Here is a 26,498-nt window from a genome sequence, read left to right as displayed (position 1 = left end):
AGATAAGCTTTATCAGATCTCATGTATGAAAGCTAGCGTGGCGTGGAGTGGCGTTGTGATATAATCACACCCCCGTCCTAATGCTGGTCGTGCATTTCGACAAATAATATTTAACCTAAGGGTTTTTACTTATAACGCCTATAATAGCCAGTACGCTGATGGTGGCTAAAGTATTTACAAAATATAGACATGGGTGATAGTTTCTATAATCTATAACCAACAGGTATCTATCGTTGTGGTGTTCTTTAGTCTTTAGTGTTGTTGGCTTTGTACCTCTATTAGGTGGCGAATGAGTTGTTGTCTAATAAAAAGGCACTGTGCGGCTTTACCAATGAACTGCTCCAACAACTTATATAATTAACTAACTTTAGGTTGTTACTTTGTTTGTTCGGGAATCGTCTCCTAAAATTTAGCCTCTGGGGAAGATGGTGTATGTTTCAAGGCTTGCTTTTCTAGGGACAGCATGGCCGAGGAGGTGTAGACCTTGATACCTAACCCCTGGATAGGAGGGCTGAATTATTATTCGGATTAAAATAGGTAACTAAAAACAATAGATTAGGTAATTTGATATAATGCTATCTAAGGTGATAGTTATATTTAGGTATCTAAGGTATACACATATACAAGTTGGTTGGCTGGTTGCTTGCTTGGAGAGGTCCTCATGCATCTATATATAGCCTTTTATAAATTGGAATTTATCGATCCGGACTTTGCACTCCATCGAAAGTAATTAATATAAATATTTGGGCAAGACCGTTTCGTGTCGGGAGATATTCACCACTAGGAGATTTAACAGTCATGACTTTTATTGCTCCATATCCACACAAATATCAAATAGTCTCACTCAAGGACACCGTATTGAATCACCGGACAAGCACGTTGGCTCACGGTCATCCCAGCGCTTGTTTATGCTTGCTAGTCGGCTTCCCGGCTTCGTCGTACTAACAACAAATCCCGACGTTGCTATACGGCCGGGTGCGTAAGCCATGCATGGATAACTGTTCCATTGGCACTTAATGATCAACATATTCATGCGCTGCTCAGGGTTCAACCTTGATAATTATTTCTCACGGCCGCAGGTTGGTCACGCCCCATTCTTGGTGCTACTCGGAGGCTTGGCCAACGAGTAATTTTATATAAGTCGACGTCAGACCAACAACTGTTTCTAAACTTGACCTTTAGGCTTAAGCTCCAATACGAGGGTAGCTAACCTGATGACTGGTAACAGCTTTATCAACGCTCCTGGAACCCCCTCCCCCCTTTATACTTTCAAGATGTGGCATTTAATCTTTACATCGTTCATGTCATGTTTCATAAGTCACAATCAAAACTTCATTGCTTCGTTTCAGTTCGCTCAGCAACCAATCCGATTGATTAACGAAATCCCATCCACCATTTGATCGCGAGGTCAAGTGTCTAACCAGAGTACAAAAAGATAAAAACCATCCGCCCTCATACCCCGAATACAAAAAGATATTACACTATGTGAATCACACATGCCGTCTAATTAGAAAGCTGTAAAGATCAACCCCACCCAAGTCTCCCATTTTATGTATTCCGACACCATAGCCGCCCCCATCCCCGGTCATCAAGGAGGCAACAGCCCTGTCGTAAGACATTTCGTGGTATAAAAGTGAACGAAAGGAAAAAGTAAATGTTGGAGCCTTATTCTGATGGGGTCAGGCGGCATTGTACACCATTGTTGAGCGTCAATGATAACGTCAGCTGCTCTCTCCAGTCGGTCGGGTCTAGGCTCTCGATCCTGGAGAATGCGTGGAGTAAGCGCGCGATCGTGTATGATGACTCAGTCAAGGCGAACTTCTGGCCCGGGCAGATCCTAGGCCCTCCATTAAAGGGTAAGAATTCCCAACCGGGGCGAAGATTCTCCCATCTCTCGGGTCGGAACTCTTCGGCATCTTCACCAAAGAATTCCTTTCGTCTGTGCATCACAAAGGTGCTATAGGTGACAACGTGGTGCTTGGCAACGAAAAGGGGCGATTTTCCATCAGGGCCACCACCGACAGGGAGAACGGTGTCCTTGTTAGCCATGCGGCTGTTTGTCGCGATGGGCGGGAAAAGACGGAGTGCTGAAGCGACAATGTTAGCTCATGCAAAAACAGATGGATTGATCAACGCTTACTCTCGTGTATCACATATCGAAGGTACTTCATGTCCATAAGGGCTTCGTACGTCAAAGGTTCGCAGTAGTGTTCCAAAACGTCAGCCCGGAGCTTATCCCATACGTCAGGCCTTCGGGCTAACATGAAGAAGACAAAAGCGAGTAAACCAGCAGTGGTGTCACGGGCGGCTAAGAGCATGTTCACGATCTGGTCCCGGAGCATGATTGGATCCTCGGTGTCCTTGGCGAGCTCGTTCAAGAAGACATATTTTTGGCGAACTCCTTCGTCCTTGTCCCTTTTCTCAGACGGAAGCATGGATTGCTTACGTCGGTATTCAAGAGCTTGCGCAACGAACTTGTCAGCATACGCGTGGACAGTACCGCAGGAGTCCCGGAACTTCTTGTCCCTGTGGGTGAACATGAGATTTCCGAGGCGTAGACGTAAGATAGTACCCTGCTGAGCGTAATCAAGCGCGTGGTGAAACATGGTGGCAGCTTCAGATGCATTCTCTGACATCAGACCAACGGACTCTCCGAACATGTATTCACTGTTGGAGTCGAGTACCTATCAAGCGGCGTCAGTTACCGAATATGGAAAAGAGAGTATGGCGAGCCCACGTACCATGCGGAAGAATAGCTGCTGGAGGTCTACCTCATAATTACGGCGTGCAATGAGAGCGATGAGCTGATCTACATGATGGCCGAATATGCTGAAGTCCGTAACTTGGGCTCGAACGAAGCTTGGCCGGATCAGAGCACGCTGGTGAGCCCAGATCTCGTCGTCCGTGGTGAAGATACCTCGCCCCAAGAGTGGAGCAGCACTTTTCCGTCGTAATGGTCCCATGCCGAAGTCTTGGAACTGGAAGGACAAAACATTCTGGATGAGCGTTGGGTCGCAAGTGTTGATGGTGGTTCGCAAGTAGGTGTTCGTGGTGAAGGTGAGGCCATTGGCGGCATGTCGAGTCCTGAGGAGGTCGAGGAAGCCGTGCTTGTTTGCTGCCCCGAGGTTCTGCATGACGACGTCAGTCCCCATGACGGGGTCTAGCTGAGGCAGCTTCTTGGGAGGCAGACAACCGTTCTGTCTCTTCATATGACTTCGACGTCGACATGTTAAAAGCCACTGGACTATCGAGAACAGAGAGAAGACGATGAGGCCGAAGGCAGCTAGGAGCAACGAGAAAGCCATGACGAACTGCTGCTGCTGGAGAGATAGGAATACAGATACTATCTGTTGCATGTCACACTGCAGGAGGAGAAAGATGGGGAGCGGAGTAGGCAGCGAGCTTACTTATACTCTCGGGGGCGTCTGGCCAGTGCTGCTGGTTGGACCCAGACCGTGACAAATGAGGGAGGACATGCTCGTCTATTCAAAGCCCGATGATGCCCAGCGTCGAGGCTTTTCATACGAGTACTCTTTGGGGCGGCAAGGGGATCCATAAGCCATCTTGGCCACCGATACGCACGCATATTCAATCGTCCACGGGTTTTGTTAGCCAGATTATCAACTCGGTAGAAACTTTTCTCTTTAACCAATCAGGCAATTGTCCATAAAGGGTGCATCCAATCAGCTTGCCCCGCAACAACCTCGTCACTGGCATGGCATGCCCAATGGAATGCTTGTCACAAGGGATAAATGCACAGGCGGTACAAGTGTATGTTCTGGGAAAGTACCGTTGCCGGCCGGAGAAGGGAGAAGCGATGAAGAAATCTCTCCTCCTCCCCACCCTTTCTGACCATTTCTGGAACAGGCCATCGGTCTCACGGCTGATGGGGAAAGAAGGAAAAAAAAAAGAAATGTCATAGCTTTCCTGGACGATAATGGGGCTGATATTGTCAGTCTCGAGAGGTAGCGAGCGCGCCCAGGACGCCAGCAAGTCTGTGAGTATAAATTTCATTAACTATACGAGTCACTAGAGTCACTAGAGTCGCTACCGTTAGTTAGTACGTCATGTTCATGTGCTCTTTCTTGCTGCTTATGTGTCTACGTAAGACTGGGCGGGTGTCATATTTCCTGGTTATTGGGGTGATCGATGGGTCTTCTTGCATTTGCAGTTATCGCCAGTTGGGCTGAGCGTTGATCTACCCAGAGACGAATTCGGCGACCTGTGTCCGACTCAGCCCCGGACCCTATGTTCGCCCCGTTGTCGGGTTTTTATCTCGAATCTTCGCAGGATAAAAGGCTCAACGTCAACAGGGTTTAAATCATATCGGTGTCACCATTCTTCTGTTCTGGACAAGGGGCATAATCCTCCATACAGGCGAGGCGTGCCGTGGATCTAGTAGGAGCTTTCCTAATGGGAACATGTCGTAATAAGGAGTAAGGAGTAAGGAGTGTTTTCGTGATCTTGCGAAGCTCTCTATCGACCTCCACGACATAATAAGGCGGCTGAAGCTCGAAATGTCCGAGACCACGTGGCTTTCTGCTGAAGAAAGGGAGATCTCGTTGGGATATGCACACATACCTAGACCTTCAGCGATACCGTCCACTTGGCACGATAGGTACTCTCACTCCCGTACTGAAAATAACAACGACTAGGGGTGTACAATACATACCACGCGAGGCTAAGCTAGTTAAGGCCTAGAGACGCCACGGTCTGGGGGGTGGTTACCGAGAGCTCGGAGAGAGACCAAGGTGAAGCTAGTGGGCCCCATTGAAGAGTCGGCAGTAATTCAACGATAATAGGCGGCGTTCCCGGATGCGAGTCAGCAAAAGGGGGGCGCGGAAAAAGGAAAAAGGAAAATAAAAGATTGGGAAAAATTATTGATCTGGATTTTCTTCATGGGCTGGTTCCAATCGAGAGGTCAAGGAGGTCAAGATCAGCGAATGGCTCGAGAATCCACTGAAAGAAGCGGTATGTTGCATTGAACTGCTCACCATTCCGCTGTTACAACCCGAACTCTCTCGTCGATGTTAACTTCCCTGGCCTCTAAAGTAGGCACAGTTGTCAAGTTGGAGGGGGTGAACGGTGGAGTTGACAAGGATATATAGAGCCCACGCAGGGGACTTCAGGGTTCTGACAGGGCCTTCGGCTGAACCTGCAGCTTTCCCCATTCTTAGCTTAATATCCTATAGGGTGTTCCAAGGGACGGCATGGGACTGCCGGAATTCCTACTACTACACTAAACTGCGAGACTGCGACGATTCACAACGGCACGCACGCATACTTACACTTACAGCACACTTACAGCACACCAGAAGGATGCTACTTTTGCTTCGTAACCGCTTCGTAACTTTTATGCCACACTTTGCTTCCACCACTTGCTAGGCGGATTTCCCCAATCACCCCTGCATTTCTGACAGGTTGGGTTCTTTAGCGATAATAGAGTTGCAGAGGGCGGCAAGGGTTTCATGATGTGCTGATGTGCTGATGTGCTGATATGCTGATATGCTGATATGTTGATGTGCTGATGTGCTGGTACCTCTGGTATAGATGTCTAGGTACAATACATACAATACCTACCTAGATATGAGGCCGTCACCGTAATAGGAAAGCTTCTAGCGCCTTCATTGGAACACACGAAGAAGCAAATGAGAGTGGATCGACCGTGAAAGCGACCCGATTCCGAAGCCATGGGAAATAAATATAGTTTCTGGTGTGGATTTTCAACCAACAGTATCTCGAGTGGGCTTCAGGGCGTCCAATTACGCCAGCCAAAATAAGACAGTCTAATTCCAGCGAGATGGTTGTTGGGTCTCTTGGGACGCCACCATCTCTCCCGAAAGCCTGGCTGAAAGACCCAAGCATTCTCTCCACTTCGAACCGGTAGAATAGGAACTCGTGTGTAGGTACATACAACGTGGCTGTGACTTACATATGGTCATAAATACGGCTGAAGACATTTGAATGTCCCAACCGCATCTTGAATCCTGAATGAAATTCTCCACGAGCATCTGCCCTGATCTACCCATACAGCCCGTACAACTCGTACAGCCCGTACAGTCATAGCCCAGTACCCATCACAGCTTATCCACTGTATTACGAAGACCCAAATTTTTCTTTTCACGATGACTACAATCAAGAATGTTGCCGTTGTAGGGGTCTGTTAACTCCACTATTGCCATTTGTCCGAAATAGGTGCTGACTTGTTTGATTAGGCAGCTGGGAAGATCGGCCGCCCAATCGTGGATCGTCTTCTATCTTCGAAACTCTTCAACGTGACTGTTCTCACGCGTGACCAGAGTCGACGGCGCGAACTCCCTGCAGACGTCATCGTCAAGGAGGTAAACTATGATTCTATTGAGTCATTGGAGTCTGCTCTTCAAGGGCAGGATGCGCTCGTCTCCGCAATGGCCTTCGAGGCCATTCACGTGCAGAAGAATCTTGTTGACGCGGCGGCTAAGGCCGGCGTAAAGAGAATGATTCCTTCTGAGTACGGAAACGATCTCTTAAATCCTAAGCTAGCTGATTTCCCCATCTACAAGCCCAAAATTGCGATTCGTCAACGTTGCGAACAAAAGGTGATCGAGAACCCGCCATTTTCGTGGACTACGATTCACAATGCTTCGTTCCTTGGCCCGGACTGGACCTTGGACTTCATCGTGGACGTAAAGCAGCGTAAGGCTGACATCAAAGACGGCGGTGACGTACTGTTCTGTGCTACGACCTACGACGACATTGCCCAGGCCGTAGTTGGCATCTTGACCCACCTGGAAGAGACGGTTAACCGACCCGTGAGAATCTCTAGCGTCAACACGACCCAGAACGAATTAATTGCTATAGCCAAAGAGCTGGGCGCTAGTGACGGCTGGGATATTACTCATTCCAGAACCGAGGACCTGGAGACCAAAGCCCTACAACGTTGGGCAGAAGGTGACCATAGCGAGGAGGTGATCGCCATGTTCATAAATAGGGCGTTTATTGGCAAAGGTTGGGGCGGATACTTCCCGGTCCGGGATAACGATTTATTGGGTATCAAGGGCTTGGAAAGAGATGAGCTGAAAGCCATCATCAAGCTTGCTATGGACAGATGATCTGTGTGCTGACTAGAATCAAATGAAGAATAACTGATGGGTATCACTATGTATATTATGTCCTAATATCGGTACTAATATGTAGATCCCCTTCCCGGTACTATGGCACTGGGTCAATTTCCCCCACACGACACGTATTTGAATGTCGGTATTGCCCTCTGTTAGAATCCTGTAAACTATACACTACTTCCTTAACCTCCCTTAGACATATCCCAAGACCACAATGAAACCCTAAGTATTGCTCGTCGGAGCGCCTTTGCCCTTCTTGCCAGCCGGAGCTTCGGATTTGAGAATAAACCATCCCTACGAACCTTTCTCGATTCAGGGGTTCTGTATACACGACAGATATATACACCTACACACCATATAACTCCAGAACAAACCGAATACCGAGTGCTTCGGCTTTTTATATTCCGTTTCTATTACGTCCTCCTGCATTATCCCGTTTGCGCCAGCCCAAGAGGGAGTTCGTCAGGATGTATTAGTGTCGCGTCCCTTATTCCTATATCTCATCTTTTTACGTACGACTCTGGCCGGTGTAGCTTGACCTTCGAGGTCCTCTGGCGAAAGAGTAGTTCCCGTGGATCTGGTTCTCTTCGTCGCCGATGACTGGTCGTCGGTTTTCCGCCTGGTCTCTCTCGTCACGTACTTCACTAACAACCTCAACTTCAACGTGTTTGTGGATGTTGTGACTGGCGTTATTACTAATCGGAGAGCTGCCGTTAGTGCTCGTGTCGGTCCAACCCTTCAGATCTTGCATCTTAACATCATCCACTATTCGTTCCTCGCTCTCGTTAAAGGTAAAGTTCGTGATCGGGTTCGCCGTAGGGGGCCCGCGACGTCGCCAACTCTGATGACTTCCACCGCCAAACGTACGAAGGTCGGTTTTCGATTCCTTGTCGGTCAATTTTTGCTGCGAACGCACTGTCGTTAGGAGAGAGCCGAGGACCGGTGAAAGCCACATCTTGATGAGAGGGAAGACCATCGGTAAGTTGGTAGTAACCACGGCAACAAAGGTTTCCCGAACAGCCCACGATCCAGCGAGCTGAGCTCCGTTGACCGGATCCTACGCATATTTGTGAGTTCATGTACTCACAAATGAGATATCAGCTAAAGGACTTACAGTTACGATAAGAGCACAACGCAAAATAGCACATGCAACGACAAATAAACCACCGCTGAAAAGAATGATTAAGCCAAATTTCTTCGCGGGCTTCAAACTCGATTGCCAGAGCATGGGAACAGGAATAGAAATCAGATAAAGATCGGTTAACACATTCATCGAGAGGTACACCCAGATAACTTGATTAGATATGGCAGGTTGGCAGGTATCTGGAGAGCAGGTCAGTATCGCATCATATTGTTAGAGTCATATTGTTAGAAAGTTGCAACATACTTCCTGGGTCAGGATATATTTGCCAGTACTTGCGGAAGGGTCGGCAACCGAGGAAAAGATTCATTAATATGACAATGAAGCTAGCGATGAGGAGCCCAAAACCAATGTAGATACGGATCAGGTAGGTTCGGTTCAATCCAGCCTAGACTAATAGTTAGTTATGAATTTCGGAATAATAAAAGAAATATGCCCTTACCGTCAACCGCATGTAAAAGACTAGTAGAGATGCCTTGAGTGACCAGAGAAGCACAGAGTAAGAAGACCACCCAGCGAGTTGGATCTTGGAGCCGGTGACCCTGAAAAAACCAATTAGTACACCCTGATGAAACGACCCGTCTACTTTCCGTTATCTAAATTTACATACCTCGTCATATATTCTTGGCTGTCTGGCGATAACGCAGCACGCTGCTCGTCCGACATACCATTGTTGGCCAAGCCTTGGGCAACAGCACCGACTGAATAGGCTAGACTAGTCTCGACAGCATAGAAGGTCTACACGATGACGGTTAGTTATGGACATGGTTATTCCAGCGAGATAAATCCGAGTGAAGACTAACCACTCCAACCCAAACCAGATAGTCGTCGGCCTGTAAATGCCTAAGCCCTACAGCTTTTATACGGGCGTACGTCCGAAGTACGGTCACGAGAATACCGAATGATAGTAGCGTCCAGGCCTCGATTGTGAACTGGAGCAAGGCGGCGGCGGCGCCAGCAGCAGCCGCTGCTGCAGCCGCTGCGGGATCGGGTGGTTGCTCAGCTGAAGACATGATGCAGAAGGAAAGACAGATAAGTGAGCGCAAAAGAAGCGAGGGATAAGATTATCGAAGGACTTGACTTGACTTGACTTGACTTGACTTGACTTGACTTGACTTGAAGTCGACTAGCAGAGACACGAGACGGATGGAGGCTAGACTTTAGACTTTTACTATTCGAAGGCTGGCTCGCCCAAAGGGCGGAATTCGAAGACACTGAGATAGACTACATATAATTATACAAGACAAGTAAGAGGATCTTTTTGTGAAAGGCGTTGTGACTGGTCAATTGGCGATAGTCCGCAAAGATCGGGGTATCAAACATGGGTTCTTATGAGCCTGAACCAGAATCTGGCTGTATTGACATGGGTTGGATTAATCTCAAGTCATTATCAGGGTGGATATCCGAAGCCACATATATGGATACCAAGTGACAGATCGGCAAGAGTCTCAACTGTATCTGGAGTTCAATGCGGTTATCGTTCGTGTGACGACTCTATATCACTTATTCAACCGTCAACCGCATGATCACACACGAAGCTGATTTCCTTAGCAATGCAGGAACGAGATGTCAATCTCTCTCTTCGAATCTTGGTAACTTAGACGCACTTCAATATTGCCACCCAAGCTACCTACCCCTAGCTGCTGTTGAGCTCCTGTATTGTGCGTCACATAAGCCCTAGAACTATTATGGTTTAATTTTTTTTGTGAATTGAAATGTGCCGTGCCTTGTGAGACGTATTGTCGAATTGTCGACTCCGATTCTATGCATAAGGATATGCGCGGCTAAACATCACGGTTACATTCCCTCAGGGGCCGGCAAGCTAGCCTCTGCATATTTGCGGGACCTCGGTGCCACTGCTTCAGCCTTCGGCGCAACAACTAGTTCCTCCGAGGCGTTGGATGAGACGAATGAGAGAAAGTAAGGATGGAAAGCCGGGGGGAGGGGGCAAGAAGAGAGTAGGTTAGGTATGTATGTATCACAAAAGAAAATCCCCTGGAATCATTCTCGTGGCTTATGTAGCTTATGTAGCTTTGTTGTGTAAAAGAAAAGAAGGAGTCGAATGCTCAGGGGGTCTAGAGCTCAAGAAGGATTCGAGAATCGAAGCTAGACAGCTGGAGAGCCTCAGGTAGGCGGAAAATCATGTCCGGAATTCCAAACCTGCCCGTTCGGTATTAACTAGTTGGTACTAACCAACTACCAACTACCAACTACCTAACCATGCATATGTAGTGCAGCTCGGACTTATGCTGTTTATGTATATATGTAGTTGTATAGCTGGTTGTATATAGGTAGTATATAGGTATGTAGTATATCTGGTGGTATTATGCATGGCACCCTCCATAACGTACAGATGCAGGCTAGAACATCTACTTAACGCATCTACGAATCTACTAGGTTACAAGCAAAACAAGATGGTGTGCTGCACAGCTGCATTACATATGCATGTTAATATTTAGCGACGGCTTAAAACGACTTAGACGACTTGGACGTAAGCAATAGTGGAAAATTTTATTTACATGTTGGTGACGCTGTAATAAGTTCTCACCTCGTAAGTGGTCAATATCTGGTCATAGATCCCTCAATTATTTATCATGCTAATCTGTTATCATCGTAATCATGGCAATTCATCGGTCGGTCTGTACCGATAGCTACGTTATAATTGGATATATTAAGTATCTGAATTTCGTGCATATCACAGCAGCAAAAACTGGGGTCCGTCTAGACTTAACGGGCTATAAGATGGCCAATTAATGACAAGGCTCCAGGGAAGAGGTGGGGTTATGAGAGGCGGAAAGGAGGGTCAAACTACAATTACGTCTACTATGGATTGCGACGACGGGACGGGTGAGACCAAACCAAGTAACCAAGTCCAAGAATAGTAAGTGATTGGCGTGGATCTTCTCGGCTGATATACTCGTTTGACGTTGGCGGATTAGATTAGGATTTAGCAATTCTTGCCAAGAGTGTGGAGGGTTGCCGTTTCGAGAACCACTTCATAATCTTAGGTAGTGTAAACATCACTCCCTGTCATGCCGTCGTTCCTAGGGACCCCAAGACACGGACCCTGTAACACCCTTGCTTCGCACCGTACGACTAGGGAACGACAGATTAGAGCGGGCCATCGGGATGTTGGATGAGACGAGCGATGCCGTTTCTTGCTCAGCATGCTGGTACTATGCTATGGTGCAAAATAGGTCGAGGCCCTCCTACCGCGTGGAAGAAGGGAGGGTAGGAAGGCTCTCTCTTAACTACATACCTCTTACTATTATGTCCTAACCCTCGGCGCCTTCGGTGCGTTTCGCATTTTTCAAGTTTATCCCATGACTTTTATCCAGTCTCCCGGTTCGTTTCTATACCAAGACCTAGACGCCATTTGCTTGTTTGCGTAGGACCAACACGGAAGGCCCATCGGATAAAGCACCGAGCTAGCCTTGTGTAAGTGTTATCACTATGGCCGACATAGGCTTTACCGAAAAGCGCGAGGCTATCGCTGCCACAGAAAACATCACAATGGAGAAGCTGGACTGCGTCGTTGTTGGTGCCGGTAAGTTTGATACGCCTCTTTAGTCCCCCCGTCTCTCTTATCTTATACACCTCCCACCTCCCAACCAACGGGCATCATATAATCGTGAGGGCGTATAGCTGACCCCGCCGGTTTGGCAGGTTGGTATGGATTGGCCGCTGCCAAGCAGTTTCACGTTACTCAACCAGAATGTTCACTCGCCGTGTTCGACTCCCAGTCCAGCTTGGGCGGCACGTGGGCCAACGATCGTCTATACCCAGGCTTAAAGAGTAACAATCTGCTGGGAACGTTCGAGTATCCCGACTTTCCCATGGACACGCCGACATTTGGTGTCAAGACGGGTGAACATATGCCGGGTGAGGTTATCAACAACTACCTCAAGGCGTACGCGGCCAGGTTTGGGATCACGAGCTTGGTCCGTCTGAGCACCAAAGTCCTCGTTGCTGAACATCAAGATACTGTCGAGGGTGGTTGGGTCTTGACGGTCCAGCCGCCGGATCAAAGCGAGACCAAGGTCTTCGCACGTCGGGTCATCTTCGCTACTGGTCTAACATCAGAGCCTTTCTTGCCGCACTTCGAAGGTGAAGAGACCTTTGGTGGTAGAATATTCCATGGCAAGGCATTTAAACAAAATGCCGATACGTTACAGACCGCTAAGAGAGTTACGATCTTCGGCGCCACCAAATTCGCCTGGGACGCCGTTTACGCCTACGCCACCGCCGGCGTAAAAGTAGATTGGGTAATTCGCTGTGAGTGTCTTCGTGATTATTGATAAATCGTGGCGTATTAATCGATTTCAATAGCCTCCGGCCATGGCCCGTGTTGGATCGCTCCATCGTACGTAACTCCACTTAAGAAGTGGATCGAGAAGCTCGCCAGTAAGTCATTGCGATAATTCATGTGAAGCTCAAATCTTTTAACATATGTGAATAGACATGCGTTTCTTGACATGGTTTAGCCCTTGTGCATGGGGCGATATAGACGGCTACGGTGGAATTCGTGGCTTTTACCATGGAACTCCTGTTGGACGTGCCATCGTTAACTCCTTCTGGAAGGTGTTAAGCGGGGATGTCATCAGTCTCAACGGATACGACTCACACCCGAAGACAGCTAAACTGAAGCCTTGGACCAGTGCTATGTTTACAGGATCAAGCTTCAGCATCATGAATTACGATACCAACTTCATGGATATCGTTAAGAGCGACCTCGTCAACGTCTATGTTAGCGAAATCGACCATCTCAGCCCAGGAAAGGTCCACCTATCCGACGGTACCGAGTTTGAGTCCGACGCTCTACTCGCGCACACCGGCTGGAAGCATGTGCCGTCCATCAAGCTCCTACCCGAAGGCATCGAGAATGAACTTGGTGTTCCGCATAGCCCGAACGCGGACGCACCAGCTAATGACCTCGCCAACAACCCGGAGTTGATGGAGCGCGTAGATAAAGATATCCTTGACCGCTTCCCTCGGTTGAAAGACCCGCCCGTATGGAATAAGAATTATGTCCCCATGACTGAGCAGAAGGGGATCATGAGTGATGATGACGTGACCCCCTACAAACCGCTCACGCCGTATATGTTGCACCACTTTATCGTGCCTCCATCCGAACGATTCCTGCGTCCTCGTGACACAGCATTTATCGGTATAGTGTCCAACTTCAGTAACATGATTACTGCGCACTTGCAGGGTCTCTGGATCAGCGCCTATTTCGCCGGGAAGCTAGAACTAGACCCGTCGACGGCGGTTGGTGACCCGAAGGCAATGGACAAGCTTCGGTACGAGACCATGCTTCATAACCGTTTTGGAAAATGGCGCTATCCGACCGACGGCACGAAGAACCCCAACTTCATCTTCGACGCCGTTCCATATCTCGATCTCTTACAGCGCGACCTAGGTCTTAACATCTACCGTAAGAAGGGCTTCCTGGCGGAGCTTTATGAGCCGTACGGGCCTGAGGACTACCGCGATATTAATACCGAGTGGATGAACAAGTACGGCAACATGAAGAAGCTAGAATCTCTAGACGACAGCTTAAAGTCTTTAGACTCGCAGGAGCCGAATCTGAACTAGACTAATCTAGATCTTTTCTATGGGCTCTGGGAGCAAGCACGGGCGTGTGCTAATGAGGGGGTTGTACTTCTATTTGGGCTATGGAACTACAGGTTGGGACGGAGTTGTCTTTGAGACGATGTACTAAAAAGCACTCCTGGTTGATTTTTTTGGTTTTTTTTTTTTTTTTTTTTTTTTTATCTATACGACATTCCGCTGGCGCTTCAGCATGATCTGTCATTTCTTCTCTGTTTCAAAATTCTTCTTGTACAATTATATAGCATGCTTTTTTCTTTTTCTTTTTTTTTCCGCGTAGAAACTAGATGATACCCATAACCCAGCAACCAGCAGCACATAGTGAGGTTGGGTATGCATAATACTATTGACGCAGTGCAAAACACGTGCAGCGAACTCAGCATAAGTCTTATTCACGTGCAATCTCAGTGTACGAAGTACAAAGTACGAAGAGTGATTACACAATCGAAACGTGTTGCCTCCAAATAAAGATAGGGGTAAGTGAAATGCTAAGTGGAATACACACTGTAAGCCAGCCACTCGCTTATGTACATGTCGTATAGGATATAACCTAGCGAAATTTTCTACCCTGTCTACATACAGTATGTAGCATATCAAGTTTATATCCCAGTATCATGCGATACTCGAACCATATTATCGACTGTGTTACTGACAGCAAGGGACTTACTGCATAGGTAGGTCCTTTCGTAGCAAGTAATGTGACAACTTAGTATGTACTCTAAAAACTAATACCCGTCTCATGCACTCGGTAATAGGTATGACACGCATAAAATAAAATAAAAAGGAGAAAGGGGACAAATAGAAAGAAAGCTACGTAATTTGGAAGTAACGTCGAGGCTCTGTCATAATGCTATTATTGTTCAATAGCAAATTTGAAGAGGCTTATAGCTGATCGATCAATGATCGACGACATGAATATTAACAGCTAATTTCAAAGGCTGACAAGGCCAATCATAGACGGCCGAGCCGTCTTACCCCGACCCGAGCCACTAAAACAGACGATCCCGGGTTAAGTCACGGGATCCGGGGGCTAACGGGATCTTATTTAGGGGGCTAATGTAGTGCCACAAAGAAAAGATTTTTCGCCAATAGTTCAACGGCGGGCCTGGGTATTACATATTGTCAAGTGTTAGAGATATATAGGAATTAGCGTACGTAGCTATTCCCTCGGCGCCGCGGCAACAACAACAAGGGTTAAATGTCAATGTCACAACAGGGTTCAAGGGGGTCAAAAATATCAACTCCACATCGCATCGACGATGGGTCTTTTTATGCTTATTGCTGCGCCCGTTCTTGTTATACACGAGGATAAATTTTATTATGTATTATGTATTTGATCACTAAGCGTGGGGTTGCATGGAGGTCAACCAGGTCAAAAAAGGGATTCACCCTGCCGCCTTACAATTCAAGGCCGAGCGTCTCCAGGGAATAGTAAAGAAAAACCATGTCTATTGTTTCTAGGATGCTATCACCATGGATTGAATCTTGGTCCTAACAACTGATCCCTTCAGCCCTGTCGCTATGTATTTAATAAGAGTTAATAACTAGTTCAAACTGCTATAAAACTCGGCCGAAAATACGGAATAGGTGTTGTTCATCGTTGGAAATACTACCTACCATTCCCAGCACATTGGTAATGAGCCTTGCATTGCTCGCATCTTGGCCAGCTTGCATACATGGAATTTCCTACGTGCACAACAGAATGCAACGTATAGGGGGTTACATGTATGTATGTAGGTAGGCATGTATGTAGGCATGTTCTGATCTTGCCTCCTCGATCACCCCGCAGCAGCAATCAAACCCATCAAGCCCTTCAAACCCCTCGCGGAAATTCAAACGACGGTGAGCACAGCGTTTGCCGAGGCATCGCATAGATTAGGTCTGCATCGGGACGGAAGTTAAGAGCAGTTGTAGTAAATACGCCGATGGAGCGAACAAGTAGTGTAAAGGATAGAACTACCGCGAAAGTGAACGCTCCAAAATACAACGTTCCTTGAAACGACGAAATGCTAAGCGATTTGTCAATTGATATTGACATATGATATTGACATAACAACCACATAATGCGTGAGGAGCTTTCTTAACTCGGCTAGGTTCTAACAGCTGCATGGGACGTCTGCAAGACATCAGCGAAAGTTCACGTGTGAATGGCGACATGGAAGAAGATTCGTCTCCTTTTCCATACATACTTCATCCCACCTCCCAAACCCCAAGCGATGGTAAGTAGATCTGCCCACAACTCCCGACCCGTATAGTAACCCCTCATCTAAGCGAGGGAGCTTGAACTGAGCTGCGAACTGCATGCATAGGTAGAGGTACCTACCCTACGTAGGTAAACATCAGCACATGTACATAGGAGGATGTGCATGCGGATGAAGACCTACCATAAGACCTTGTCGTTACATAATATGGATAGAGAAAACGTGCATTAGCCAGTAAAGCCTATTAGAGTTATGCTAATCATAGTTGTGCATTTGTTAGCGGGGTTGCGGTCCGCAATGAGCTCAACGAGCGCAATGAGTAAATTATGTATTCGGCCCATATGCAATGTTACACGAGCTTTAAGAGTCGGATTTCTCCCGCTTCATCTTTTCAAATACTTAGTTTTATTTCAACAACGATAGCATTGTTAATGCGACATAATGGGACGAAGTTATTTTAGACACAAAGTCCAAAGCACTGACATGCGGGAGCTACCGCTTAATACCCACATAGACGATTTTACTATGTAATTACCTTGTATTAGCCCTAAGCCTTACGACCCACCCCGTAATATAAGAGGTAGGTAATAAGAAAGATAATACGATAGCTGACTACTAGGAATTCACTAGGGGGAAAATTAATATTAATACGCGTTGTTAGTAAGCTGCTCGACGAAGTACGAGACTGTAATTACAGTAATTTACAACAATCATAAGCGCGAAAAGGCAACTGGTTGCGACCATATTCAAAATACGATTTCGCCGCAACAATATTCTGGCTCGCCCAAATTAAGAAACTTTAAGGTATTCAATTTCCATGACTACCTACCTACCTATTTCCGTATTTCAATATAATACATATGGCTGCCACGAGGACATCTGTTATGTCAACGCCGCGTCCCTGCATACGGTAATACGCGACCCTTTAGAATTAAAGCCATGGTTCAGTTTTAATGTGTGTCTCAAATCCTTTGTCGATCTCATAGAGCCTCAAAGTTTCATTTCCATGACCATTCTACATATTCAACGACTTCATTGTAAATAGATTCATACATTAACTAGGTACTTCATGATATTCTATTGATAGATTAAGAATGTCATCTTATTACATAGAATCTACGCCGCCTACGCCGCCGTTAGCTCTATCAGGGGTGTTATCATCGTTATCTAGCGCCTCTTAGTAGTTTCAATTGCGCATACATAGGTAGGTAGTTATCAGTTACGATAAAAGCAAAAATGTGGGATGATCAACGCGATAGCAACGCGATAGCAACGCCTAGTCCCAAGCCATCGAACTCAAGTCTAACGGGGGGGGGCTTATTCCTTGTCTAACATGTCCTTTCCGCGCCTTTGGCGTTTTTCAATTTCCCAATTATTTCCATTTGCAATGTGATCTCGACATCATCACCGCTGTAATCCAAGGCGGTAAGATACCTATCTACGACTGCGAAGCCTTGCGATTTCAGGTATCAATTTTCTTATCACCAAGGATATCCAATGCAGCCCATTTTCGATCTATCGTAAATTCGAAAAGCCAATATCACCGGCTGTTGAATTGACTTCTTGCGACGTGGCGGATGCAGAGGCAGCATAAGCAAGAAATTCACCATGCGTTCGCACCCGTACACACCGCCACCTCCGCTGCCACCATTGCTCGCCGAACTAGCCACATTACTTCCCAATCGTGATCGCAGAAGCGCCGAGGGCGATAAGACGATATCATTATTAGATCTAGATCCTGAGACGAGTCGGTTGTTGCCGGTAAAAGAGCGACCGCAACATTGTGTAAGAGTGCAGGGCCGATTGACGCCAGTGCGTAGTGTGTCCACTACCAACCTACGGGCGACAAGCCAGACGCGTTTCGATACTGCAGTGAGCGGTACTCCGGCTCGACCCCAGAGGCAACGGAGCTCAGATAACCTTAATCACGAGATGAGAGGTGAGATTAGGGAGAGGGACGCGCAACTGAGAAGTTATGGCATTGGCGGACGGGGCAATATCCGCGAGTTCCCTCTCTTATATAAGATCAACGTGTGCTTGAACGCTCATACTCACAGCAGGTCGGCCAACAGAGGTCATAGGGACTCAATCCGAGTCCTCCTTATCCGCGCTCTCGCTCTTTTCATGTACCAGCTCGACGACGCACCGCCCATCCTCAGGGCCGAGTGTGGATAAGAAATTTAGTTTCTCCAGGTTATTAAATCGAATAGAAGAGCGCAGGGGAAAGGAGCATTTAAATATCAACAACGATACAGCTCATAAGAGAAGCTTGACCCGAGCCTAAGGATACATCGCGAAAGTTTAACACGAGTTCACTATATATAATTCATAGTCTTGATCTGAGAGGCAGATCTAGCCTAATTAGAATACATAGTATAATTGAAGACGCATCGCATTGTTTTAACGGCTATCTTGGTATTCGTGAGCTTATACTAGAATTTCCTAGGCTACCTATCTATTCCAATAGATGAGAGAATAGTTAGTTTGGGATCTTTCGGTAGAGTTAGTGCCTCTCAATATAGGTATCTACTCAGTTAATAATGAATGTCTGCTTCTATAAACCTTCAACATCCCTAAACTTATTTTCACGGGACTCTATTTGGTTTATACCACAAATATACAACGTGTTTTCTAGTTCCACAAGAAGGGAGAAACCAAAAATAAATTTGATGAACACCTGATCAGTAGTTCAATGATAATAAGGTACGCTTCAACATGACTCTAAATTAGACTCAAGTTGAGGCCCTATGTGAGCCAACGTCCACTTCTGGGCTATGGCAGTCCAGTGCAACGATTTGAGAGCCGGTCGATTAGCGTAGAATAAACTCTTCATCATCATTAGAAACCATTTGATAAATATCTGGGTTATTGCTTGATGATACATTTATTATTTACGCGCACGCGCTGGATATAGATGGGATTGGCCGATGATATTCACAATTTTAGCCCCTTTCCAATACTAAATTCCAGTTCAATACAACGCACCACTACTCATCCTAACCATTTGTTTTCTATTGCAACCCTTACATGAAGCTAAATGTTGGTGTGTATAAGACTCTTGATTGGCTTGATTTGGTCAAGTGACCGCTATAGTTCATAGTATATATTAAAAGCGCATAATTCGTCGACGTAAATGGAATATTGGTCAGGTGGTCATCATACAGTTACACTTGGACACAGGTGCACCATGCCATCTAGCCCCGTAACCAAAACAACGTCAATGAGAGTAACGCATGCGGTTCGAAGATCTCATGCATCACATACCTGAACTATATGGCGGGCTACCACCTAAAGTCATTAGTGGAACTATGAAAGGGTGTCTACGTAATTGTAACTTATTGAATAGGTACTTAACCTTTAGGTAATTAAGAGAAAGGGGTTTGTTTTAAGCTAAGAATAAAATAAGTATCATTTCACAAGGCTGAGACTCAACCACCCCAATAAGAAAGTTACTAGTCAACCCCCCTGGGAAATTCTCATACTCCTATGAAGGCGAAAGGGGCGGAATTTGATATATTGCAGGATCAAACAGCATTAACTATACTTCAAAGTTAATATAGTTTCCAGATACGAAATTCTTAATGTGCTCCTTGACCATTGCCTTCATCGTCAACACAGTCTTTGTAGAATAATAGGCCACGTGCGGGGACAAGGTAAGATTCAAACCCGCAGTATCATCTGCTAATAATGCACTATCTTCCTCGGTAGATGCGGGTTCTCTGTCGAAGACGTCCACTGCGACACCAGAGATTTGGCTCTCTCGCAATGCCCGGATCACTGCAGTTGTGTTCATGACTCCTGCGCGGGACACGTTGACGATGATTGCCTCGGGCTGCATGGTGCTCAGCTCGGGCGCGTCTATCATGTTTCGCGATGTTTCGTCCAATGTACAGCAAATGAAAAGTACGGTTGCTGATCTGATAACTTCATCAAAGGGAGTGCGGAAGTCGGCCGGCCCCTTCATCTCGTTTAGATTTTTCCGACTTAGACCGTTAGCCTTCCGCTCGGCGATAAGCACTTTCATCCCTAACGCCTTACAAAAAACATCAAGACGTTTACCTAGTAGGCAGTTTAGCTCGAGTGATGCATCATAGTTTTCTATGCGTACCGATAGTACCATATCCAAAGATTCCTGCGACTTCTTGTTCGAGGGAATATGGCGGATGCCCGTTTGCGGTTTGCATATTGGATGCGATACTGCCTTGTCTTTTCCATGAGTTTTTGCCATTCTCGTCCACAGTCCGGATCTCATCGTGTAGCATTATCGTCTTGCGTCTAGCCGCGAAATACTTAAGTTGGAGTTAGTAGGATGCAGCTATCAACCCCTTTCCATACCTCCCACGACTAACCAAGCTCAGTGCATGCTCAGGGACCGCCAAAGACGTCGAGCCGAGACATTTGGCCACTTTGATGCCACGACGACGACACTCTTCTACGTCAATATGGTTGGTACCGGCGGTTGGAGTGATCACGCATTTGCTTAATGGTCAGTAGAATCTCTAATGAGGGGTGCGTGTGCATCTTAGGTAGGTAGGTAAGCATACAGATGAGGCGCGTCTCCCAAGCTTTCGGCTGAGATGAATGCTTGAGGTGCAATAACGATACTAGCGCATTGTATGCGTTCGCGTACCTCTTCTGCTCTATTAATACGCTGATACGAAATATACTCATGCGTCCGCGGGGTTGTATCGATACCTTCAAGTACCATATGGACTTCCTCAAGCAGCACGATTACTTCATGACTTGAAGAGGGCAGCCTTCCCGGCAACTTCGGCGTATCAGACGCCATCATGATAGATGACAAGTAGTGAGTGAAAAGTGTTTGTGGGAATTTCTACTGGGGAATTTCACACAGCAGGCCGATCGTTACACTGGAGATATTCCACATACTAAGCCTAGCTGTAAGGGATAAGGCGCCAAAAAAACACCTCAATAATGACGGGAAAAGGCCGGTTACGGGCTTAACGATAACCTATGATGCTATAAGGGTAGAACAAAACTCGATAAATCTATAGTTAAGTGTGGGTTGAATCGTCTGGAACAAGACCGACAACAAATAAAGACCAGATAGCGCGCCATCTACAGCGCCCCTCAAGAAAAGGAGTAATCATATAAAGTATCAGCTACTCATACACTTGTCAATTAAAGTCTATACATGAGCCTGTGTATTCAGACTTCGCCCAATTACCAATTTTCAGAAGCCTAATATTCTCACATTTGTCAATTATTCGGTGCTTATTCATGCATTACACACCAAAGCAAATCCTAACATTTTGGCTGCAAGGGCTACACCGGTCATATTTACATATGTTCACAAATACGAAGACATGTTGGATATGGCTGTTGTATAGAATTTTCGGATCCCCCGTAGTCTACACCGTCAAGTTCCGAGTAATAGATGCTCGCATTTATGACCCTTATATAAGTCATCTCATTTGATATGGTAGTGTATTTTGTACTTATTCTGATACTGGCCCAGTCTATACAATCCTAGTTACGGTAAAGAGCAGTCGACGGCTATCCTCATTCTCTACGGGACTATTAATATTGATCCCAATCATATCCATAGTGCCCTCAACCTTCCATTGCGTTTGCGTAGCTTCTCCCACCTTTTGCCACATATTATTAAACGTATCTACGTTGTGCCTGTAGCTAAGGCTTTTATCCTTGATGGCGGGCACATCTCCGGGCTTAACGCTGCCAATTTGTCTTCCGACGATCACTCCGTCTTTCTTAATAAGTTTCGCAAGATTTTTCGCCGCGAAAATCTGGTCCTCAAGGGTAAACAGATGAAAAAAGGCGCTACAATGCATCACATCCACACCACGTTTCTCTAAATCCGTCCATACTGGTCCTTGCTCCGCCCCCTTGAATACGTCAGCTACCACGAAGCATGAGCGTAATGCCTCGCGATCCAGAAAGAAGTCGTAGCCAAGATCCATCAAAGCCCCTGCGACATCGAGGCCGATGAGTCGGTCTGAAGGAACGCCATCTTGCACTAGTTGGCGCAGATCTTGCCCAAAGCAACAGCCGACATCCAAGTAGGTAGCATTTGCGACATTGAGGCGCTCTATGATTGTGTTGTACAAAGGATGACTGAGTAGGGTTAGATTCGTAAAGCGGTAGAGTCCGATGCAAGGGTAAGGATTGGCTGCAAAGCCCCGTTCTCGCTATGTTTCCGTTAGTTCTACCGGAGAGTATTGCCCTGGAAAAGATTCGTACTATGCTGTTGACATGCTTGACAACTTCGGAGCTGGGTATTTTAGAGTAATTTTCGAGAAGCTTTCGAATAGGCCCGTTGATCTCAGTTAAGTCATCTTGGTACCATCCCCTGTTTCTTTCAGGAAAGGAGGTCTCGTTAGTAGCTGCCATGGCAGAGACCTAGTTTCATATGAAGTATTGGCCACGAGTAAGATGTGATGATGGAAATCAGAAGTGAAAAAATAGTTAAATTGAAAACTCAAAGCCAGCCATTTTATATGTGTCCACATTTGGTCATCAAGCATAAAGTAAGAGCAGGAATCCGGTTACCGGCGTATGCCTGCTGAATGTACGCAGGTAATAATTTAAAAGTACCTAATATGCGTTTACCCTTGAATTTACACTTAGTGAAAGATAACGTGTCACAAAGAAAAGCCTCCCTTGACGCATTGACAGTCCGTTGTGTAGTAAGGAATATCGTAAGTGATAAGACTACATGTGCTAGAGTCTACGTCTATATATACTAAACACGTTCTTTGTTCTAGATGTCCCATCAGGAATCCTGACACTGCCTAGTTACATGTATAATCCACCGAAATAGGTACCTACCTACCTACTGCCTGAGGTAAACTTGCCATTACTTTTATAATGATGGCTATCTCCCCTATCTTCTTGCTGAGTGTCGTTACCATGCACATCTGCCTCCTCTAATTCAATATGTGTCTCACTATCTAACTGCCTAGTGCTCCGAGACATAACTGTAGAAAATCCAGTACCTTGCTTCCTTCGTGATAAAGGGGGTTTGAAGCGATATCTCCCATTCAAAATACTAGCAGTCGGTCCGGGATGTTCTTTCTTTTTCCATAGCAGCCCCGTTTCTGGAAAACTTACGCAAAGTATTCCCGTCGTCAACTCGGCCAGCCTGGAAACTCAAATTAGCTCATATTCTTCGTCGTGCACCGAAACATTCACTCACCCCCACATAATGATATCAGGCTGAACCCAAGTCTTGTCAGGGTTGTTGGTGCCTTGCAGCCGTACAATAGTGCCCGCCAGACTAAATGCGGGAGCGCTATGGTACCGTTCGATTCAGTACTAATATATAGTATCAATAGGTCAAGTAGGTACTGACCTTAAACCAAACGTAAATACCAATACGACAGCCACCTTTTCCCGCGGACTCATATTCAGCCCCCAGACTGCCCTTACTGGAAGCAAGAGAATAATCAAATCGGTCACCGTATTGAAGATCCCGCTGGTATTGAGTAGTATGGGAGTATTAATACAAGATCCCGGGATCTTGTCGTTCAAAATCTTTTCCCTAGGGACGCACTCCCATATCTTAACGATATTAATTGCCGTGTAGAACATGATGAGTAGGACAATCAGAAATACGATGGTGATGTCAAAAGGAGTCGCACGCTGAGGAGAGAAGATTCGACGGTAGAGCCACAACACTGAGAGCTTTGCAACGCAAATCGTGATCCCATAGTGGATGGAAGCTACATTGAACCACTTTCAGAAGTAATCAGCATCTGCAATATTTGCTCTCTCGTGTATCTGGAACCAGTTGGGATCCTACATAAGACGCTTCCTGAGCTTGAGCGGGTGTAATATCCCACCCATGTTTCCCACCATTATGTGCCATCGTAGCAGCACCGACGCCAGCGAAGGAAACCGTACCAACCTACAAACATTGGTGATTAACAATTGATCAGAGAAGGTCACCTCTCTAGGTGTGTATGCACCGGGCTTACCCAAGCAGTGAGCGCGAGCCCTTTACCTATGTTAGCTCATAGTTATTTGGGTGTATAGGGGCTATGGCCAACTTACAGTCTTCAAAGGTCCACGTCCGCCTAATAAAGATTCTGACGTATGTCCTAAGGCCAAAGAAAATCATTATCAAAGGAACGGCGATTGCGATGGCAATGTTCATTTCTTTGACTAAAGATGGCGGGTTCACGAAATCAGATGTCACTCCGGGAGGTGGAGGTAAAGCAGGTGTTGGTGTTGCCATTTTTCACATTATCCTTCAGTTATGTTATGATAAATTCGATCAATCGTAAGATCGATCCGGAGGGTTTATACTTTTGAAGAATCGGTTAGAATAATCAACTAACAGATGGATAAAACGCAGTTAGATGAGATTAGTCAATCAACCTGATTTGCTCTCAATACTCTTATGTGCATCCGAAATCTCATATCTGCAGCATCCCGCTTCATCATAATTCGTTCTGACCTCGTATTATAGAGAAGAAGGTCGGCATCCGAACGAGACGACTCGTCGTGTGTACCTAAGAGGTACATATGTAGGTCTAAGACATATGTTAGGTATATATCTAGGATAGGATGAAGCCAGTAAAGGGAGATTGGTTGAACTGCGTAAAAAGGCAGAAGCCCTCAAGCCTCTCATATAATTAACTGTCTTATAAATGCACGAGCCATGTACTTGTTGCAAACATCCCTTGCTCAATCTGCTGCCTTGTTCGTCCTGGACGCTTTTCTTCGTGCCATTATCTTTGTCTACCCCCGCTCCATCCACACAACATATTTAATTATTTTAGTCAATATTCTTTCTCGTATCATACAATGGCAAGTCCAAGAGATACGGGCATACAAGTTTCCAATGGCCTGGATCAAGATAGAGAGACTTTGAACTCTCACTCCATCCTCGAGCCATCCTTACACACTCGTGTCGACGAAGCTAAGTTATTACGCAAGATAGACCTACGTGTCTTGCCGATATTGTTCACGATATACATTGTAGCAGTTCTAGATCGGTAGGCACCCTAGTCTGTTGGGGAGCATTCAATTCTAAACGCACATAGTGTCAATATTTCCAATGCACTTACATTGGGGTTGCCTGCAGAGCTTGGCCTGGTAGGCGACCAGTCAAATATCGCCCTCACTATTTTCTTTGTGCCATATATCATCTTCGAGATCCCATCCAACATCCTTATGAAGAAGCTAGGTCCTCGTATCTGGCTCTCTGCATGTATCCTAAGTTTTGGGATTGTGATGATCGGCCAAGGATTCGTGAAGAGCTATAGCGGGTTACTGGCTACCAGATTCTTCTTGGGGCTCACCGAGGCCGGAATCTTTCCGGGTAGTTTATACTTGATTAGCTTCTGGTACGAGAAATCCGAGGCCCAAAAACGGTTTACAGTCTACTGGTCAACTACGATTTTTGCTGGGGCCTTCGGAGGCTTACTTGCTAGTGCTATCGCCAATATGGACGGCATCCGAGGCCTTAGCAACTGGAGATGGGTTTTTATTCTGGAAGGCATCGCGACCGTTCTTATTGGTCTTGTAGCCTTATTATGCGTCACGGACTTCCCAAGAGAAGCCAAGTGGCTATCTCAGGAAGAAAAGGAGTTCTTATTACAGAAAACGGGGGCCAACGAGTCTCACACAGTTCCTGTCACTACAAAAGATGTATTGGCTTTCCTTACGGAACCTAAGCAATGGTTTGCGGCTGCCATGTACTTTAGTAAGCCCCTATTTATATGCCTAAATTACCTATACATAATTACTAACTTTCAACAGCAATATTAATCCCCTCTTATTCCATTGTATACTTCCTTCCAACTATCATCCAAGCTCTCGGCTATACATCCATACAAACCCAACTACATTCGGTCCCCCCATTTGCGGCGGCACTCGGTTTTACCATAGTTATAGCTTATGCCTCTGATAAGCTTCAGATGCGTTCGCCCTTCATCTTTCTCGGCCTTATGCTGTTGATCTGCGGTCTTGCTATCCTTATCTCTGTCCACGGCGCCACTCATTTTTCAGCCGAGTACGCAGCACTTTGCCTCGTAGCTATGGGTTCCTTTGGTGTTGGAGGGAATATTGTTTGTTGGTATGTGATGAATCTGCGGGGTCATGTAGAACGAAGTATCGGTTCAGCATGGATGATTTGTTTTGGGAATACAGGCGGGATCATTGCCACGTTCCTCTTCTTAAAGAAAGATGCGCCATACTATAGCACAGGTTATTCGGTCTGCCTCGCTATGAGCGCTCTTTGTGTGGTGTCGTGTGCTTCATATGGCCTGCTTATTCGACGGGAGATAAAAGCAAACTTGAAACATGAAATAGGCGGAAGTCTGAAGAATCAAACATTATATTTATAAGATTACCTAGTTGATATCGTTAGTTATAGGTAGTTGTCATAATTGAGCAATTATTTGACCAGCGGGGTCAACGACACTCTTCTGAGATATCTCATATATTAGGTACTATAGG

At 46.2% G+C, this 26,498-nt stretch overlaps 10 protein-coding genes across 10 annotated transcripts; 4 read left to right on the top strand and 6 right to left on the bottom strand.

Moving 5' to 3' along the window:
• Positions 1–1,665: 1,665 nt before the first annotated feature.
• On the bottom strand, positions 1,666–3,305 carry F4813DRAFT_391037 (n-alkane-inducible cytochrome P450; the record flags this gene model as incomplete). The annotated part of the gene is made up of 3 exons (XM_049247101.1): positions 1,666–2,087; positions 2,141–2,684; positions 2,742–3,305. 3 exons carry the CDS (start codon positions 3,303–3,305, stop codon positions 1,666–1,668), a joined length of 1,530 nt encoding a protein of 509 aa, XP_049098018.1.
• A 110-nt stretch (positions 3,306–3,415) lies between these two features.
• On the bottom strand, positions 3,416–4,692 carry F4813DRAFT_143435 (uncharacterized protein). Its single transcript, XM_049238861.1, has 2 exons — positions 4,673–4,692; positions 3,416–4,047 (listed from the first exon to the last, which is right to left on the bottom strand). The coding sequence occupies exon 2, from the start codon at positions 4,012–4,014 to the stop codon at positions 3,589–3,591; it is 426 nt and encodes a 141-aa protein (XP_049098017.1). The 5' UTR covers positions 4,015–4,047; positions 4,673–4,692; the 3' UTR covers positions 3,416–3,588.
• Positions 4,693–5,635: 943 nt separating this feature from the next.
• Positions 5,636–7,133, top strand: F4813DRAFT_365155 (putative oxidoreductase CipA-like protein). The gene is made up of 2 exons (XM_049243896.1): positions 5,636–6,158; positions 6,216–7,133. Exons 1-2 carry the CDS (start codon positions 6,126–6,128, stop codon positions 7,089–7,091), a joined length of 909 nt encoding a protein of 302 aa, XP_049098016.1. The 5' UTR covers positions 5,636–6,125; the 3' UTR covers positions 7,092–7,133.
• F4813DRAFT_365153 (uncharacterized protein) lies at positions 7,134–9,338 on the bottom strand. Its single transcript, XM_049243895.1, has 6 exons — positions 9,045–9,338; positions 8,852–8,979; positions 8,684–8,783; positions 8,488–8,629; positions 8,215–8,423; positions 7,134–8,157 (listed from the first exon to the last, which is right to left on the bottom strand). Exons 1-6 carry the CDS (start codon positions 9,252–9,254, stop codon positions 7,609–7,611), a joined length of 1,338 nt encoding a protein of 445 aa, XP_049098015.1. The 5' UTR covers positions 9,255–9,338; the 3' UTR covers positions 7,134–7,608.
• A 2,214-nt stretch (positions 9,339–11,552) lies between these two features.
• Positions 11,553–13,938, top strand: F4813DRAFT_143225 (FAD/NAD(P)-binding domain-containing protein). The gene is made up of 4 exons (XM_049238858.1): positions 11,553–11,788; positions 11,908–12,516; positions 12,571–12,645; positions 12,701–13,938. Exons 1-4 carry the CDS (start codon positions 11,695–11,697, stop codon positions 13,834–13,836), a joined length of 1,914 nt encoding a protein of 637 aa, XP_049098014.1. The 5' UTR covers positions 11,553–11,694; the 3' UTR covers positions 13,837–13,938.
• Positions 13,939–17,379: 3,441 nt separating this feature from the next.
• F4813DRAFT_143187 (uncharacterized protein) lies at positions 17,380–18,507 on the top strand. The gene is made up of 2 exons (XM_049238857.1): positions 17,380–18,054; positions 18,113–18,507. Exons 1-2 carry the CDS (start codon positions 17,661–17,663, stop codon positions 18,334–18,336), a joined length of 618 nt encoding a protein of 205 aa, XP_049098013.1. The 5' UTR covers positions 17,380–17,660; the 3' UTR covers positions 18,337–18,507.
• A 922-nt stretch (positions 18,508–19,429) lies between these two features.
• Positions 19,430–21,410, bottom strand: F4813DRAFT_365124 (D-isomer specific 2-hydroxyacid dehydrogenase). The gene is made up of 4 exons (XM_049243894.1): positions 20,597–21,410; positions 20,402–20,531; positions 20,161–20,341; positions 19,430–20,111 (listed from the first exon to the last, which is right to left on the bottom strand). Exons 1-4 carry the CDS (start codon positions 20,842–20,844, stop codon positions 19,591–19,593), a joined length of 1,080 nt encoding a protein of 359 aa, XP_049098012.1. The 5' UTR covers positions 20,845–21,410; the 3' UTR covers positions 19,430–19,590.
• Positions 21,395–22,717, bottom strand: F4813DRAFT_365119 (uncharacterized protein). The gene is made up of 2 exons (XM_049243893.1): positions 22,275–22,717; positions 21,395–22,222 (listed from the first exon to the last, which is right to left on the bottom strand). Exons 1-2 carry the CDS (start codon positions 22,422–22,424, stop codon positions 21,533–21,535), a joined length of 840 nt encoding a protein of 279 aa, XP_049098011.1. The 5' UTR covers positions 22,425–22,717; the 3' UTR covers positions 21,395–21,532.
• On the bottom strand, positions 22,718–24,709 carry F4813DRAFT_365112 (uncharacterized protein). The gene is made up of 6 exons (XM_049243892.1): positions 24,087–24,709; positions 24,011–24,030; positions 23,836–23,940; positions 23,386–23,768; positions 23,230–23,325; positions 22,718–23,175 (listed from the first exon to the last, which is right to left on the bottom strand). Exons 1-6 carry the CDS (start codon positions 24,268–24,270, stop codon positions 22,863–22,865), a joined length of 1,101 nt encoding a protein of 366 aa, XP_049098010.1. The 5' UTR covers positions 24,271–24,709; the 3' UTR covers positions 22,718–22,862.
• Positions 24,701–26,462, top strand: F4813DRAFT_365110 (MFS general substrate transporter). The gene is made up of 3 exons (XM_049243891.1): positions 24,701–25,033; positions 25,082–25,743; positions 25,800–26,462. The coding sequence occupies exons 1-3, from the start codon at positions 24,843–24,845 to the stop codon at positions 26,384–26,386; spliced, it is 1,440 nt and encodes a 479-aa protein (XP_049098009.1). The 5' UTR covers positions 24,701–24,842; the 3' UTR covers positions 26,387–26,462.
• The last annotated feature ends 36 nt before the right edge of the window (positions 26,463–26,498 follow it).

Source organism: Daldinia decipiens, assembly GCF_022478715.1.
Source record: "Daldinia decipiens strain CBS 113046 unplaced genomic scaffold F4813scaffold_25, whole genome shotgun sequence".
In the NCBI taxonomy this organism is placed as follows: domain Eukaryota; kingdom Fungi; phylum Ascomycota; class Sordariomycetes; order Xylariales; family Hypoxylaceae; genus Daldinia; species Daldinia decipiens.
Note: the sequence above shows the minus strand (reverse complement) of the source record. Positions and strands in the feature narration are given on the sequence as shown.

Excerpts from the sequence above, each read along its gene's own strand:
- F4813DRAFT_143435 (XM_049238861.1), bottom strand. The coding sequence starts at position 4,014 with ATGAAATTTATACTCACAGACTTGCTGGCGTCCTGGGCGCGCTCGCTA.
- F4813DRAFT_365155 (XM_049243896.1), top strand. The coding sequence starts at position 6,126 with ATGACTACAATCAAGAATGTTGCCGTTGTAGGG. Across the intron at positions 6,159-6,215 it reads AGAATGTTGCCGTTGTAGGG|GCAGCTGGGAAGATCGGCCG; the intron begins GTCTGTTAACTC and ends TTGTTTGATTAG.
- F4813DRAFT_365153 (XM_049243895.1), bottom strand. The coding sequence starts at position 9,254 with ATGTCTTCAGCTGAGCAACCACCCGATCCCGCAGCGGCTGCAGCAGCG. Across the intron at positions 8,980-9,044 it reads ATCTGGTTTGGGTTGGAGTG|ACCTTCTATGCTGTCGAGAC; the intron begins GTTAGTCTTCAC and ends GTCATCGTGTAG. Across the intron at positions 8,158-8,214 it reads GTTGTGCTCTTATCGTAACT|GATCCGGTCAACGGAGCTCA; the intron begins GTAAGTCCTTTA and ends AAATATGCGTAG.
- F4813DRAFT_143225 (XM_049238858.1), top strand. The coding sequence starts at position 11,695 with ATGGCCGACATAGGCTTTACCGAAAAGCGCGAGGCTATCGCTGCCACA. Across the intron at positions 11,789-11,907 it reads CTGCGTCGTTGTTGGTGCCG|GTTGGTATGGATTGGCCGCT; the intron begins GTAAGTTTGATA and ends CCGGTTTGGCAG. Across the intron at positions 12,646-12,700 it reads GTGGATCGAGAAGCTCGCCA|ACATGCGTTTCTTGACATGG; the intron begins GTAAGTCATTGC and ends ATATGTGAATAG.
- F4813DRAFT_143187 (XM_049238857.1), top strand. The coding sequence starts at position 17,661 with ATGCGTTCGCACCCGTACACACCGCCACCTCCGCTGCCACCATTGCTC. Across the intron at positions 18,055-18,112 it reads TGGCGGACGGGGCAATATCC|GTCGGCCAACAGAGGTCATA; the intron begins GCGAGTTCCCTC and ends TACTCACAGCAG.
- F4813DRAFT_365124 (XM_049243894.1), bottom strand. The coding sequence starts at position 20,844 with ATGATGGCGTCTGATACGCCGAAGTTGCCGGGAAGGCTGCCCTCTTCA. Across the intron at positions 20,532-20,596 it reads TTGGGAGACGCGCCTCATCT|CAAATGCGTGATCACTCCAA; the intron begins GTATGCTTACCT and ends CTGACCATTAAG. Across the intron at positions 20,342-20,401 it reads CTGAGCATGCACTGAGCTTG|TATTTCGCGGCTAGACGCAA; the intron begins GTTAGTCGTGGG and ends CTCCAACTTAAG.
- F4813DRAFT_365119 (XM_049243893.1), bottom strand. The coding sequence starts at position 22,424 with ATGGCAGCTACTAACGAGACCTCCTTTCCTGAAAGAAACAGGGGATGG. Across the intron at positions 22,223-22,274 it reads TCAAGCATGTCAACAGCATA|CGAGAACGGGGCTTTGCAGC; the intron begins GTACGAATCTTT and ends ACGGAAACATAG.
- F4813DRAFT_365112 (XM_049243892.1), bottom strand. The coding sequence starts at position 24,270 with ATGGCAACACCAACACCTGCTTTACCTCCACCTCCCGGAGTGACATCT. Across the intron at positions 24,031-24,086 it reads GACGTGGACCTTTGAAGACT|GGCTCGCGCTCACTGCTTGG; the intron begins GTAAGTTGGCCA and ends ACATAGGTAAAG. Across the intron at positions 23,326-23,385 it reads GTATTTACGTTTGGTTTAAG|CGCTCCCGCATTTAGTCTGG; the intron begins GTCAGTACCTAC and ends ACGGTACCATAG.
- F4813DRAFT_365110 (XM_049243891.1), top strand. The coding sequence starts at position 24,843 with ATGGCAAGTCCAAGAGATACGGGCATACAAGTTTCCAATGGCCTGGAT. Across the intron at positions 25,034-25,081 it reads ATTGTAGCAGTTCTAGATCG|TGTCAATATTTCCAATGCAC; the intron begins GTAGGCACCCTA and ends AAACGCACATAG. Across the intron at positions 25,744-25,799 it reads TGCGGCTGCCATGTACTTTA|CAATATTAATCCCCTCTTAT; the intron begins GTAAGCCCCTAT and ends AACTTTCAACAG.